This window comes from Gekko japonicus, unplaced genomic scaffold (assembly GCF_001447785.1).
Source record: "Gekko japonicus isolate JY-2015 unplaced genomic scaffold, Gekko_japonicus_V1.1 scaffold1589, whole genome shotgun sequence".
NCBI lineage: Eukaryota > Metazoa > Chordata > Lepidosauria > Squamata > Gekkonidae > Gekko > Gekko japonicus.
In genome coordinates, this window is record NW_015172603.1 from 265,429 (window position 1) to 278,382 (window position 12,954).

Genomic DNA, 12,954 nt, shown 5'->3' on the forward strand with positions numbered 1-12,954 from the left:
TGGAGTCTCAGAGCAGCTTACAAACTCCTTTCCCTTCCCCTCCCCACAACAGACACCCTGTGAGGTGGGTGGGGCTGAGAGAGCTCTGACACAAACTGCTCTTTCAGGAACAGCTGTGCCAGAGCTTGTGACTGACCCAAGGTCACATCAGCAGGTGCAAGTGGAGGAATGGGGAATCAAACCTGGTTCTCCCAGATTAGAGTCCGCACACTTAACCACTACACCAAACTGAAAGGTTAAAGTGCTTGGGGCTCTTGAGAAACGACGGCTGAGGGGTGATATGATCGAGGTTTATAAGATTATGCATGGTATAGAGCAGGTAGAGAAAGAGGTACTTTTCTCCCTTTCTCACAATACAAGAACTCGTGGACACTCAATGAAATTGCTGAGCAGAACAGATAAAAAGAAGTACTTCTTCACCCAAAGAGTGATTAACACATGGAATTCACTGCCACAGGAGGTGGCGGTGGTCATAAGCATGGACGGCTTCAAAAGGGAATTAGTTAAACATATGGAGCAGAGGTCCATCAGTGGCTATTAGCCACAAGGTATAGATTGGAACTCTCAGTCAGAGGCAAGTGATGCTCTGTATTCATGGCGCTTGGGGGGGGGCAACAGTGGGAGGGCTTCTAGTGTCCTGGTCCCATTGATAGACCTCCTGATGGCACCTGGTATTTTTGTCCACTGTGTGACACAGAGTGTTGGACTAGATGGGCCATTGGCCTGATCCAACATTGGCTTCTCTTGTGTTCTTAATGACTGGAATGCAAAAACGTGAATTGTGTTATAACTTGGAATGCAAGACAGATTTGTGAATGTTTATTAGGCCCAGCATTGAAGTGTTTAGCTTGTAATTTAAAAATGCCCCACCTCGGAATGGCAGTAGCCTTGGGTGGGCAAAGAAGTTGCCACCTATTCAGATGGCTGCAGGAGGAGGCGAGCTAGCACTGGAGCTACATTGCAACGACATCCAAACCTCTCATCAGAGAAGGATCTCTCAATAGAGGCCAGTGAGCTCAATGTGGCCTTTATTTGTGCTGCGTGCATCTCAGAAGTCAGAAGATACTCACCCACCCACTCTAGGCAGTGTGAACCAGGCACTGACAGGAAGATGACAAACTGGGTGCTGTAGCCCCCCCCCCCCCCTTTGAGCTGAGGCCACAGGACCCACTGAAGTGGACCCAAGCTACTGCCCCAGGCTCAGCGGCCTTGGGACCCCATCGCCTCCCAAAATCTTATGACTATGTCTAGGGAGAGAGGCAATATGCAAAATAAACAGTTTAAATAAAATTTACAAAGCTTGGCTGCTTTTTAAATGTCAGCATTTTCCTTGGCATGTATATATGTTAACCAATGGCTTACACATTACCTAGGAATATTCAAAAAGAGCCTGCTTCTTTTACACTTTATTTTCTCCTCTTCTATATAAACTCTTTCAAACTTGTCACAACATATTTTGACCTTGGTGTCACTGAATATAGACATAACAGTCAGAGGTTTTTTTTAAGAAAAAATTATCATGAGATTAAACACATAAAGAGGAGAGTACACACACAAAATAGTAATATTTTGGATCCAAAGTTTATTTCAAGGTAAACATTTTGGAGGCTGCCATATGAGAATGGTTACAGCTAGTCAATATTTGTTCCTCAGCTAATCTTTATAAGAAAATTGTTCTCAAATTTAACTTAGTAAACCTCCCTCTATGTCAAAAATAAGAAGTGACCTGAGGTTTGTTAGTAACTGGAACTAAATAGATTAGAGTTGGATTATCTCTAAGAGGAACTGTCGTGTGGGAATGTCTACATATGAACTATGAAGCATATAGAAGGAAGAAATGTACATAAAATCATGGCTGCTACTTGGTGGAAAGAAAGACCCTTTGGGGGGATGCTGAAGTGCTAACTTGAGCATCCACATGGACTGTTGTTCATACAGCAAAGAAGATTCTAAAGAAGCCAGATTCAATAAACAATTGTATTACTGACCTTCCTCTCACTCTCTGAAACTTACCCTTAGTGATTTGGGATGGAACTGTCTACTTCTGACAACATGCATAAATTGTTTAATAGCCACTGTGAACATAGCACACGCATGCACACACACACCCCTTTTATAAAATGTAGTAAATTCTGCCATTCGAGTTCCACCTAAAACACTCAGAGAGCAAATTTAGAAAGGGGGGGGGGCTAACTCAGGAAAAAGGATTTATTTCTCTAAGTCAGAATCACACCTCTAATAGTGATACTTTCTTTCACAAAAAAATAAGTTTACAAAAAATGCAGACTACAGTAAGTTACTATAGTAGTTTTTATGATCATATGATGCTTCCCTCTATCGAATCATATCACTGTCACACCTAACAGGCACCTTTCTGCAATAGGCAGAAACCTTTTCCAGCCCTGCTACCCATGATATTTTGAAATTGACTTTAAAGCCAGCCACTTCTCCATAGTCTCGTAAGGTCGACAGCAGTGTTTTGATAGATTCAGTTGGATTTTCCAAAATGAAGACCAGGTCGTCTACCTATCCATGATATTTTGACTGGAGATGCTAGGGATTCAATTCAAGGCTTTATATATGCAAAACATGCTCTCTAACAATGAACTATGGACCCACCCCATAACAAAAGCACTGAAATTCTAGTATGAACAGGACACTGCTGTATCCTGCTCACTTTTCTATCCAAAGTTTGTTCAGGAATACTAATGAGGGGCTCACATACCATTCTCTCCATAATGTTTTTTTCCCCAACAACCAGCACTACAGAGCAACAGCCTCCAAGACCACAGCTTTCTGACTGCCATACCAGCACATGCTTCTTCCACTCTGGCATGAAGGGGGAAAAAAATACCCTCCCCCAAACCCCGAATTAGCTCAATTTTTCCTCTATACAGATCAGCCCCCAAATATACACGTCCTGCTGTTTACAGAATAGGAGTGAAATGGTTCCCTTTAGGATCCTTTCTCTCCACTGCTATGCTGAGAACAGGATGGTACTTAAAGTTCCTCTGGGATGACTGGATCTCATTATTTTCAGATACAAAAGAATAAGTTTACACCCTTTTATTATGAAGGTACCATTACAATGAATACCAAACTCCTCTTATAAAGATTTTGAGTTCTATTGCGGGGATTAAAAAAAAAATCAGTTTACATTCTCATTTTTGGAAATTTATATTTTCTGGGTGGATATTCATGAGTTAACTTAAAGTGGCTATTCAATGCCTGCACACACACAACCCCCTAATCTACCTATGTTACTGTCATTAAACCTTGCAGTATTTAGATTTGTCCTATTGAAAAGGTTACATAGAAAGAGATGAAACTGCAAACTAATGATTTAAATAATAAGGATAAGTTTATGTCAAATTGTGTGGTTTTCAATTCTTGTAAATGATCACTTTGTACTAATAAGTTTCCACAGAGTAGTCAAATTAATCCGCTTCCATATTTTCTTTATCATTGACTTAACTTGGTAGTAAATTTTCAAAAACAGCAGGTTCTGACAGAAGTCCAGCAACAACAGACTATTACACTCAGAATCAAGACTTTCATACATCAACATAATTTCACCTTGTATAGTTATTAAAATACGAACACATGACAAAGAGGGAGCTGCACATGATGTTACATAGTACGCAAGTGTACATACTTACGATATTCACACATACTTTAACATAAGGCACTAAACACACATAGTCTCACATCCACAACACAACATAATACAAACTTAGCTCAAGTGATAATCATGTTTGGGTTATTACATTTACATGGGAGATTTCAGCCCTCTGGCATTTTGCTATTATTCTGTTCTATATAAATCGATCTCATCTTTCTAAATGAGACTTTTATATAATGAAGTCACTAGTAGGCATTTATAGGACAATGTAACAGAAAGTATTTACGAGTACTTACCTCCCACTCCTTAGCAGCTGCTTCATTAACTGAATCGTCACCAGCTTCAGACTCCTCAAATTTTTTTACCACTATAAACCCAGGCTCTTTAGTGGTCTCTCCAGTATCTTCTGCATATATTTCTGGGCTCCACTGAACAAAAAAGGCATACAGATGCTCAGTCCTTTAAGAGGGAAAAAAAGAACGCGTTTACCTTTCAGGCCACACTTGCTACTGGCAAAGACCAATGAATGTTCAGTGTTTCTTCATAATAACCACATATACCTTTTAAAGCATCATTTATTCCTTCTCCTTTGAACATAAGGAAATGGAAGGAATACCATATCTATCTCTATCTATCGCTATATCTATCGCTATATCTATCTCTCTATCTATATCTCTCTATCTATATCTCTCTATCTATATCTCTCTATCTATATCTCTCTATCTATATCTCTCTATCTATATCTCTCTATCTCCTATGTCTCTATCCCTATGTCTATGTCTCTATCTATATCTCTATCCATCCATCCATCCATCCATCCATCTGATCAACTGTTCTAAAAATAATTTAGAATACAAATAGTTTTTAAAAGGTACTCTTTTCCTCTCCTAATCTTTTCTTCACTCACCCCTAATATGACCCAATTTATGACAGCTGCCTTAAGAGTTGCTTTGTGATCATCTATGGAAAGTAGCCATGCAGGCAGCTTACTTCCCCCCCTTTGTGAATTTTCTAAAAAATCTGAGTTGGAGAACTTTCGGGAAAATTAATCAGTGTCCTAATCAGAGTATGATGCGATTAAGCATATCTACTTTGACATATTTAGTAAAATCTTTAAAAAGTCCAAGTAAAATACAAGTAAAGCATGGCTTAAATGCTATATCCCAAGAAACTCAGAGCTATATACGGGAAATATTTTCATTGGAATAATACTTATAAGATTTAAAGATGATATAGTGCATGCTTTTACATTATTGAAGAAAAAATCTAAAGGTATTGAAAACTGACTAATTTTAGTGCAACAAACAAATCATGACTTTGGGATGACATACACGGCTCTCCACTTCTCCCTTTGACTATCACAACAATCCTGTAGTGGTTTAAGCTGAGGGTGAGTAGCCAAGGCTACCTAGTGAGCAGTGATAGCAAAAGGGAGCTAGATCTAGATATCCATCATACAGGGTTACACTTGTGAACTATATTATCAAAAATACAGTGGCGTGGTACCAGAGAAAGAGAGGAAAAACTCAGAATTCAGACATGGAAATGTACAAGCAATCTATACTGTTATTAATGCAACCTTTCAAAGGCTGGTGGAAAACTGTAATTGCCCTTGTAGGATGAAAAAGTGCAACAATTTAAATTAAGGAAAGGTAGGAAAGTACACACTTGTTACTGTGATTACACTCAGGAATAAAAGACTCCATCTTACCTCTCCTGGGGCACAGCAAACCAGTACTCATGTTTCTTATCTCTTTGTGCATACTGCTGCATTGACGCACTGGCCTGTGACACAAATGTTTTTCGCATTGGCTTGCCAACTCTGAGACACAGGAACTTATGTAATCGATGTCTTCTCTTCTCTTTCATAAGAGAACCTTTCATTGATTAAGGAACATATTAAATGACAAAGCTTGCTTGTCAAGTTTGACTGGCTAGTTAGTAAGCACTAAATTACCAATTCTGCTTTATTTAACGTGAAATTTAAATGGACAATTAACATTATACTATGCTATACCACAGTTAAAACAATTCTAATTTCTCATACATACGCACACACGAATACCAGAAACCTTGAATATGTGACTGGGCTGGTCCGAAGGTAGTGGGTTATTTCAACTGATTGTTCACAGTCAGTTACAGATAGACAGATCAGGTTCCACAGATAAGTAAGTAACCTGCTTCTTATGTAGGCCGTTTTCAATCCTACCCCCTTCACATGGAGCCAAAGGGCATATGTTTATCACCTCGTTTTATCCTAGTTGCAATCCTGTTACAAGGGGACAGAGAAAGGCTTCCCTAATACCAACGTCAAAGTTTAAAACAGCATGAATAGCTATTTTAACCTGGGATTTACAGGCACCTGAACAAGGAACTCTTAGTCAATTAGTAATTTAATTTTCTATCAATAACAACTAAGAGGTCTATATAAATCAATGTATGAACAAAACAAGCTCTGGGGGAGGAATTATGGCTTTTAGATAATCCCACCTGTTAAACTCTTAAGAGAAGTATTCCCTTCTAAGTGGGTCAGAATGAGAAATAGGTCTTTATTAACTTCATTTATACCAAACCTTTCTCCCCAATGGGGGGCCCCCACTGCAGCTGATACCTCTCTCCTCTCCTCCATTTTATCCTCACCACAACTCTATGAGATCGGTTAGGCTGAGAGTGTGTGACTGACCCAAAGACACCCAGCAGCCTTCCATGGTAGAGTGGGGATCTAAACCTGAGTCACTCAGATTGTGATCTGATACTCTAACCACTACTCCATGCTGGTTCTCTTTGAAGTGATTCTTACCATCCCTGGTTTCTGCAATCTTTTGTATTAATTAAAAACAAAACAAACAAACAAACAAACAAAAGAACCTCTGCTGACCTATCTGAATTTTCATTTAAAAATGAGTAAAAGAGTTTTAACCAGATTAAATAAACTAAATGTTTCAGATCTATCCAAATAATACTGACTCAAGAACATGTTCTTGACCCCTCCCTTCAATGAATGAAATAAGTGATAGAGACATATAGTGATGGAGACACTATATGATGCTGATGTAAAAATAGTTTGCACTTGATTTTAGGAAATTAATTCAATATCAACTAAAGAGATATAGAGACTGTAATCCCTGGAACAAATACATATAATTAACAATTTCATGCCCCTTACATCACCTTCTCCTACCCTTCTCCCACTACCCCCTCTTTCCACTATTCTGCCAATGGTGAAATGTTAAATAAGATATATTTCCAGTTAATTGGTTCCCTTCTGGAACAGTATCAAAGCATAGGCATCCAGACAAGATAGAGGTAATGCTGGTTAGGAAGGCTGATATTCTAGAAGGACTGAATTCATTTGTCCTAGGTGGAATGAGACTGGCATTTTTCAGGGGAGGGTCAGAGCTCAGGGGAGTTCACAGACCCTGCCTTTCTGTTTGAAAAGCAGGTTGGCATGGTGGCCAGGAGTGCTTTCTATCAGCTGCATCTGATCTGCCAACTTGCTCATTACCTAAACTCAGCTGATCTGGCCATGCTGATAAATGCTTCTGTAACCTCATAGTGAGATTACTGCAACACACTCTATGTTGGGCTGCCCTTGAAGACAACCCAGAAACTACAATGGGTTCAAAACGCCTCAGCCCAGCTACTGTTAGGGGCTGGCTGCCAGGAACATATGTGGCCCACTTTGAAGCAGTTACCTTGGTCACCAGTCTGTTTCTGAGTTCAATTCAAGGTGCTGTTTATGACCTTTAAAGCCCTTCACGGCCTGGGGCCCGCATATATGAAAGATCATCTCCTTCCATATATCTCTGCACACCAACTACAGTCATCAGGAAGTCTTCTGTTAGCTATTGCACCACTTAGGGTACCCTGTCTGGCATTGACCACTGTGGCTTTGGCTCTGTGGAATGAGCTCCCTGAGGAAGTGAGGGGGCCCCCTGCCTGGAGATCTTCAGGAGGCGCTACAAGGCCTGCCAGTTTGCCAGGGTTTTTGAGGTGTTTAAATGGCAGGCACCTTTAAAGGGGTAGAGATCTGAGGCTTGCTATGTTATTGTTGGTTTTAGATGGGGATGTTTTAACTATTATTGTAAGCTGCCATGAACCCAGAGGAAAGGTGGGATACATATGCTTTAATTAACAAATAGGGAAACTAGGGTTGCTTTAACCTGAAACCTTCCCCTCAGTTACCAGATGTTCTTAGGGTAGGTAGCAAGTGTAAAGGTAGGGTTGCCAGCCCCCAGGTTCGGACGGGGGTTCCCCTGCTTCTGGAGGCTCTAATTCGCCACCAGCCAGCCCTTTAAATCTTTCAGCAGGGAGGGAGAGGTGCTGTACTTCATAGCCCAGGCTAGCCAGAACTTGCCAAATCTCAGAAGCTAAGCAGGGTTGGCTTTAGCCAGTATTTGGATGGGAGACCAGGGTTGTGACACAGAGTTGGGCAATGGCAAATCACCTCAGAAGTTCTCTTGTCTTGAAAACACTATGGGGTTGCCATAAGTCAGCTGTGACTTGATGGCAACAACAAACTCTCTCCCAAAGGTAGAGTTAAACCACTCTGCCATGTTACCAAACAGAGCTACCTTTCTCAATGCCTGCCCTTTTAATGAGGCAGACCCAAAAACTATCACTGCACTCTCTCTGAGGCAGACTAGAACTACTGTGCTTCCCTCCATCATTCCATTCCACACCTGCTGAAAGGTGACTGGATACAGGACAGCCACCTCTTTGTCACAGTAGCCACCTTTCATATCAAGTGAACAAATTGGAACTAAATCCTAGAAAGACTTTAGTAATGCTGGTTGGGAAGGTGGACATCTTGAAAAACATTGTGCACCTCACTTTTGATGGACTTTTGTTAATCCTTACCCATTTAAGAGCTTAGGGGTTAATACTGAGTCTGTTACTGCTGGAGAAGAAAGTTAATGTAGCTGCAAAGAAAAAAGAAAAAAGGCTTTATTCTAAGTCCATCTAGCCTGGAAAAGGACCCTCTACCTTGACACGGCCGATCTCACCACCTGGATCCACAACACAGTAACATCAAGACTATACTACTTTGACCTGGAAACTCTAATCAGTTCAGAATGCCACAGCTCAGTTATTATCAGGAGCTAGGTGGGTATGCATAGTATTCCCATTCTACAGTCACTCCATTGGCTGCCCATCAGTTACTGGGTTCAATTCAAGGTATTAGCTATCACATACAAAGCCATTTACTGCCTTGCCTGTCGTATCTGCAGGACCACCTCTATTCCTATAATGATGATGTGCATAAAAAGAGGATCTGGACATCGAGAAAGCCATATCCTGCTGTCCTGGAAATATCGCACATGTATTCAAAAGCTTCAGTAAGGTCCAAAAGCTTCTATGTTCCAATGGCAAGACCTAGAGGTATGTGGACACACAGCAATTCCCAAGTGCCTTTTGGAGAGTCCGGACAGTCAGAAAATCTTGCCAAGCATCCCATTTCTACATAATCAGGCATGAGATCCAGATAATTCTCTAATATTTAAAATAGGTATTTTTAATAGGCTTATTCTTTTTTGTGTAATCTCTGACAATGGCAGGAGATGTGCATCTTTTGGGTGCACCCCTCACATATAGAGGGAAGTTTGAATTTATCTGATGTTAAACATTTCATAAGGTTATGTTCTTATCTACAATCCAAACAGCAGCCATCCATGTCAAACTGTAGACATCTATCAAAAGAACAATGCATACTGTCATGGAAGTGGGGAGCTTTGGATGGGAAATGGCTCCAACTGGTCTGGAGATTTTACTGTAATTTCTGGAGAGCCCAGGTTACCCCACCTTGAATAAAAACCCTAGCCATAAAAATCAAAGAGTTATTTGAAAAGCGCACACAGTTGGTAATAACTGGCAGTTTTCAAAACAGTAAATAGCTGGCCTAATCTTTAGTCCCAGAAAATATCCTCCCACACTCACAGAATAAAGGGAAGCCAGCAAAAACAAACAAAATAATAAAGTCTTTAACATGACCATCTTGTACTGATCACCAGTTCATGAAATTTACCTGGTCCAAACCCTGGATGCAGTTAGCAAACCCACATTTCCTTTTGCAAGGGGACACATTCCTACCCACAGCAACTACCTTGCTGCACAACACTAGGAGTTGCACACTGAGTTCCTGGGAAAGAGAGTTTTGTAAGTTACCCAAGGTTCCTGTCCCCTCTCTCAAGACTGGCTACAATTTTCCTTCCAGAATGGGCAAGGGGCAATCCTGAGTTCTGAGTTTCACCTGGGAGCTCTAAGCAGGACGAGAAAGACTAGCACCTCTTCCCCATACAGATAAATTGTCCATTAAGAACACAGTCCCTCTTAGGAAGTCCAAATGCAAAAGAAAACACCCTGACTGCATAGGAAGGCCACAGGGACCCTGACACAGAGAAAATTATAAGTAACGCATGTCCTCTAAGCAACAGGGTTCATTACACATATACAGCTTTATTTGAATTAGAACAACTGGAAATGGTCAGGTGGAACAAGATTAAAGAGAAGAGTCATTGGAAAAGACAATAATGCTAGGAAAAGTTGAAGGTAGCGGGAACAGAGACCCTACATGAGGTGGATTGACTCTACAGAGGAAGCCTTGGCCCTCAGTTTCTGGGCAAGCAATGAGAGGACATTTCTGGAGAACATTAATTCATAGTGTTGCCATAGGGTTGGAACTGACTTGACAGCACTTAACACACACACACAAGATACACTGCTATACTCCACAAAGATCTGCTTTAATTCATCTTAGTGTAACAACAGCAGATGGCTGTAACAAGTTTCCGTTAAAAAAAAAGCACTCTACCATGAACACACTGAGTCACCTGTTTGTCTATTGACCCCCCCATCTAATCACATTATTAATATTTTTCACCATCATATCTGTAGTTCTAAATATGTCCTTTTCTTTTCCCGTTACAACTAAAACCCTCTCATTATTCTCTGTATTCAGTATTTTCATCTTGGACCTTTGTTATTTCATTGATTCTGCTGCTTGTCTAGTTGATTTTATTACCTCTCACACTTCTGTTATTCTATCACTTCCTTCCTGAATTTGAAGTTCTCCTTGCTGCTTAGAATGTCTTCATTCTCTTGCTTACACCTCAGCTGTCACTGTCCAACTCTCGCTACAAAAAGTCATAAGGCCAAGAGAGCTAGGCATCCTCAAACCTGGGCCTGCTCCTTGAAAAGCAAGCTGGGGCAGAAGTACCTTCTTGATAATGGGTGCAGATAATCGTGAGCCCAGGTTAATCTACATTCTAATGAATATGTCAGCTCTCCACTCCCCCGTCTTTCACACAATGTCCATTTAACAGTTACACCCTCCCACTATTCAGTTCAGTAAGATATTTCTGAAAAAGAACTCCTAATCTAAGAAGGTTGCATCCATTCAAGGATTGTTTTGGTAATTAGAAAAAGCATGAACTTGGCTTGTGCTGGTAAAACACAATGCTGTAAGTGTGTGTAAGGAATACATTAAAATGATCAGGGTTCCCAGGTCTCTTCAAAATACCAGTGGGGGGATGGGGGGATGCTCCAGGAGCCGGAAACATCACCCCCGACGTGTCAACATCACAGAAAATGACATCGCACATCACCTGGAAGTGATGTAGGCACATCGGGGGCGACACTGTTATTTTGGGGTAAACTTATATGGAAAAATCACCCTCAAACCATAGAGTTTTGCCCCCAAACCAGAGCATCACCCCTCGACACGCCTACTTCACTTCTGGGTGAAAGCACCACATTACCCAATGTTGTGCTTGGGTGGGGATTTCCTCCCGCTAGTCAGCTGGCTGGCAGCAGGCAGGGCAGGAGTCCGCAAAAGTTGGGGATGTCCTGCCCCAAACCGGGGAATGGTAACCCTATCATAGATGTTCAAGAACTCTCCCCTTCCCCCAGACATATACAATATTGTAAAAGAAACTGATTCAGTGAGTTTGTGAATACAGAGAAGCTGTCTCAGCTCTTGGGCTGTTTGGGATGAAAATGGATAGGGTTGAAGAAGAAAAAAACTACAAATCAAGAGATATATTCAACTTAGAAACACAAAAGAGATAAGACACCCTAAAATGTAAATCTGGGTTGGAGAAAAATACAATCTAGTTAGAACTGTGAAATGTATGTGGAAGTCAAAAAACCCAGTTTAGAACTCCTAGTTCTCTGCTCTTTAAGGGCCAAACTATATGATACTGTGTCCTCAAGTCTGTCGTTTTAGAGCTTTTAAAGTTTTTTAAATGGCCCAATCCTGCTGAGGACCATGGTCTGAGGGGAAAGGATGTGTCTGTCTCCCCCTCATACCATTTTCAGTAACCAAAATGGCCACAGTTCAGCTCTTGAAAATGACACCATGGAGGGAGGGACAGGATCAGGATCAGGCCTCCGTTGCAATTTTAAAAGCAACTCCCACAAAAAAACCTAGACTCTAAAATGGTGCCACATTCCTGTGATAGACCCAGGGATAATGGTATTGTCTAGGGTCTGCCAGGTAGACAAGGAACATGTTCTTAGAGAGAGAGTTGTCTTAACTCTCTCTTTACCCACCCCTCACCTTTTCTTCAATTTAGTAGTTAATTTCAAAATTTTAAGTTTTAAAATGTGCCGTTTCCAGAATACTTCCAAATGTTCCATACACATAGGAAACACCTGAAATGATTGCTCCCTCAATAGCTGTATCTGTTGCCTACCTTTATGCAAACTATAGACCTTCCTTCAAATATTTATAGAATATGAAGACGCCATCCACATCTACTCTGAGAAACAAGGCAACTATACAGTGCTAAAGAAACTGCTCCCGATTGTTCTTCAAATAAAGAGATGGACAACCAAGAAATCTGGTATTTGCTTAAAGCTTGAACTTAGAAATTAAAGCAGACAAGGGCAAATTAGTAGGCTGCAGGAGTCACTTACCTCCTCCCCCATTCAAAAGATGTATGGGTATTGGATGTTGCCCCAGTTACAGCAGCTTTGACAAGTTTGCATGCAATCACTGAAGTAGCATTGCTTTCTGCTTAGCATTCAGAGTTTCTATTTATGTTCCTCTTATTTGCAGAGGATATCAGAAGTTTACTCTAATTAATCTTTGTTAGAAATATTTCAACTGTTCATTAAAGTATCATGTGGTGTCTACTACTTTCCCTTCTAGGAGTATTTGATACTAAGGAACAAAGCCAATTGTGGATGAAGACAATGGGCCCTAGAAAGGTTGGGTGGGTAGGTGGTAGATAGATAGGTAAATGGATAGATAGAGGGGTTTGGAGAAAGAGAGGAAGGAAGGAAGGAAGGAAGGAAGGAAGGAAGGAAGGAAGGAAGGAAGGAAGGAAGGA

The 12,954-nt window shown here is 40.8% G+C and overlaps 1 protein-coding gene across 1 annotated transcript in view; it reads right to left on the reverse strand.

Moving 5' to 3' along the window:
* Window positions 1-12,954, reverse strand: part of OXR1 (oxidation resistance 1) — a 75,883-nt gene that overhangs the window by 26,724 nt on the left and 36,205 nt on the right. The window contains 2 exon segments of the mRNA XM_015421591.1: window positions 3,919-4,081; window positions 5,334-5,499. Coding sequence (XP_015277077.1) covers window positions 3,919-4,081; window positions 5,334-5,499 — 329 coding nt within the window.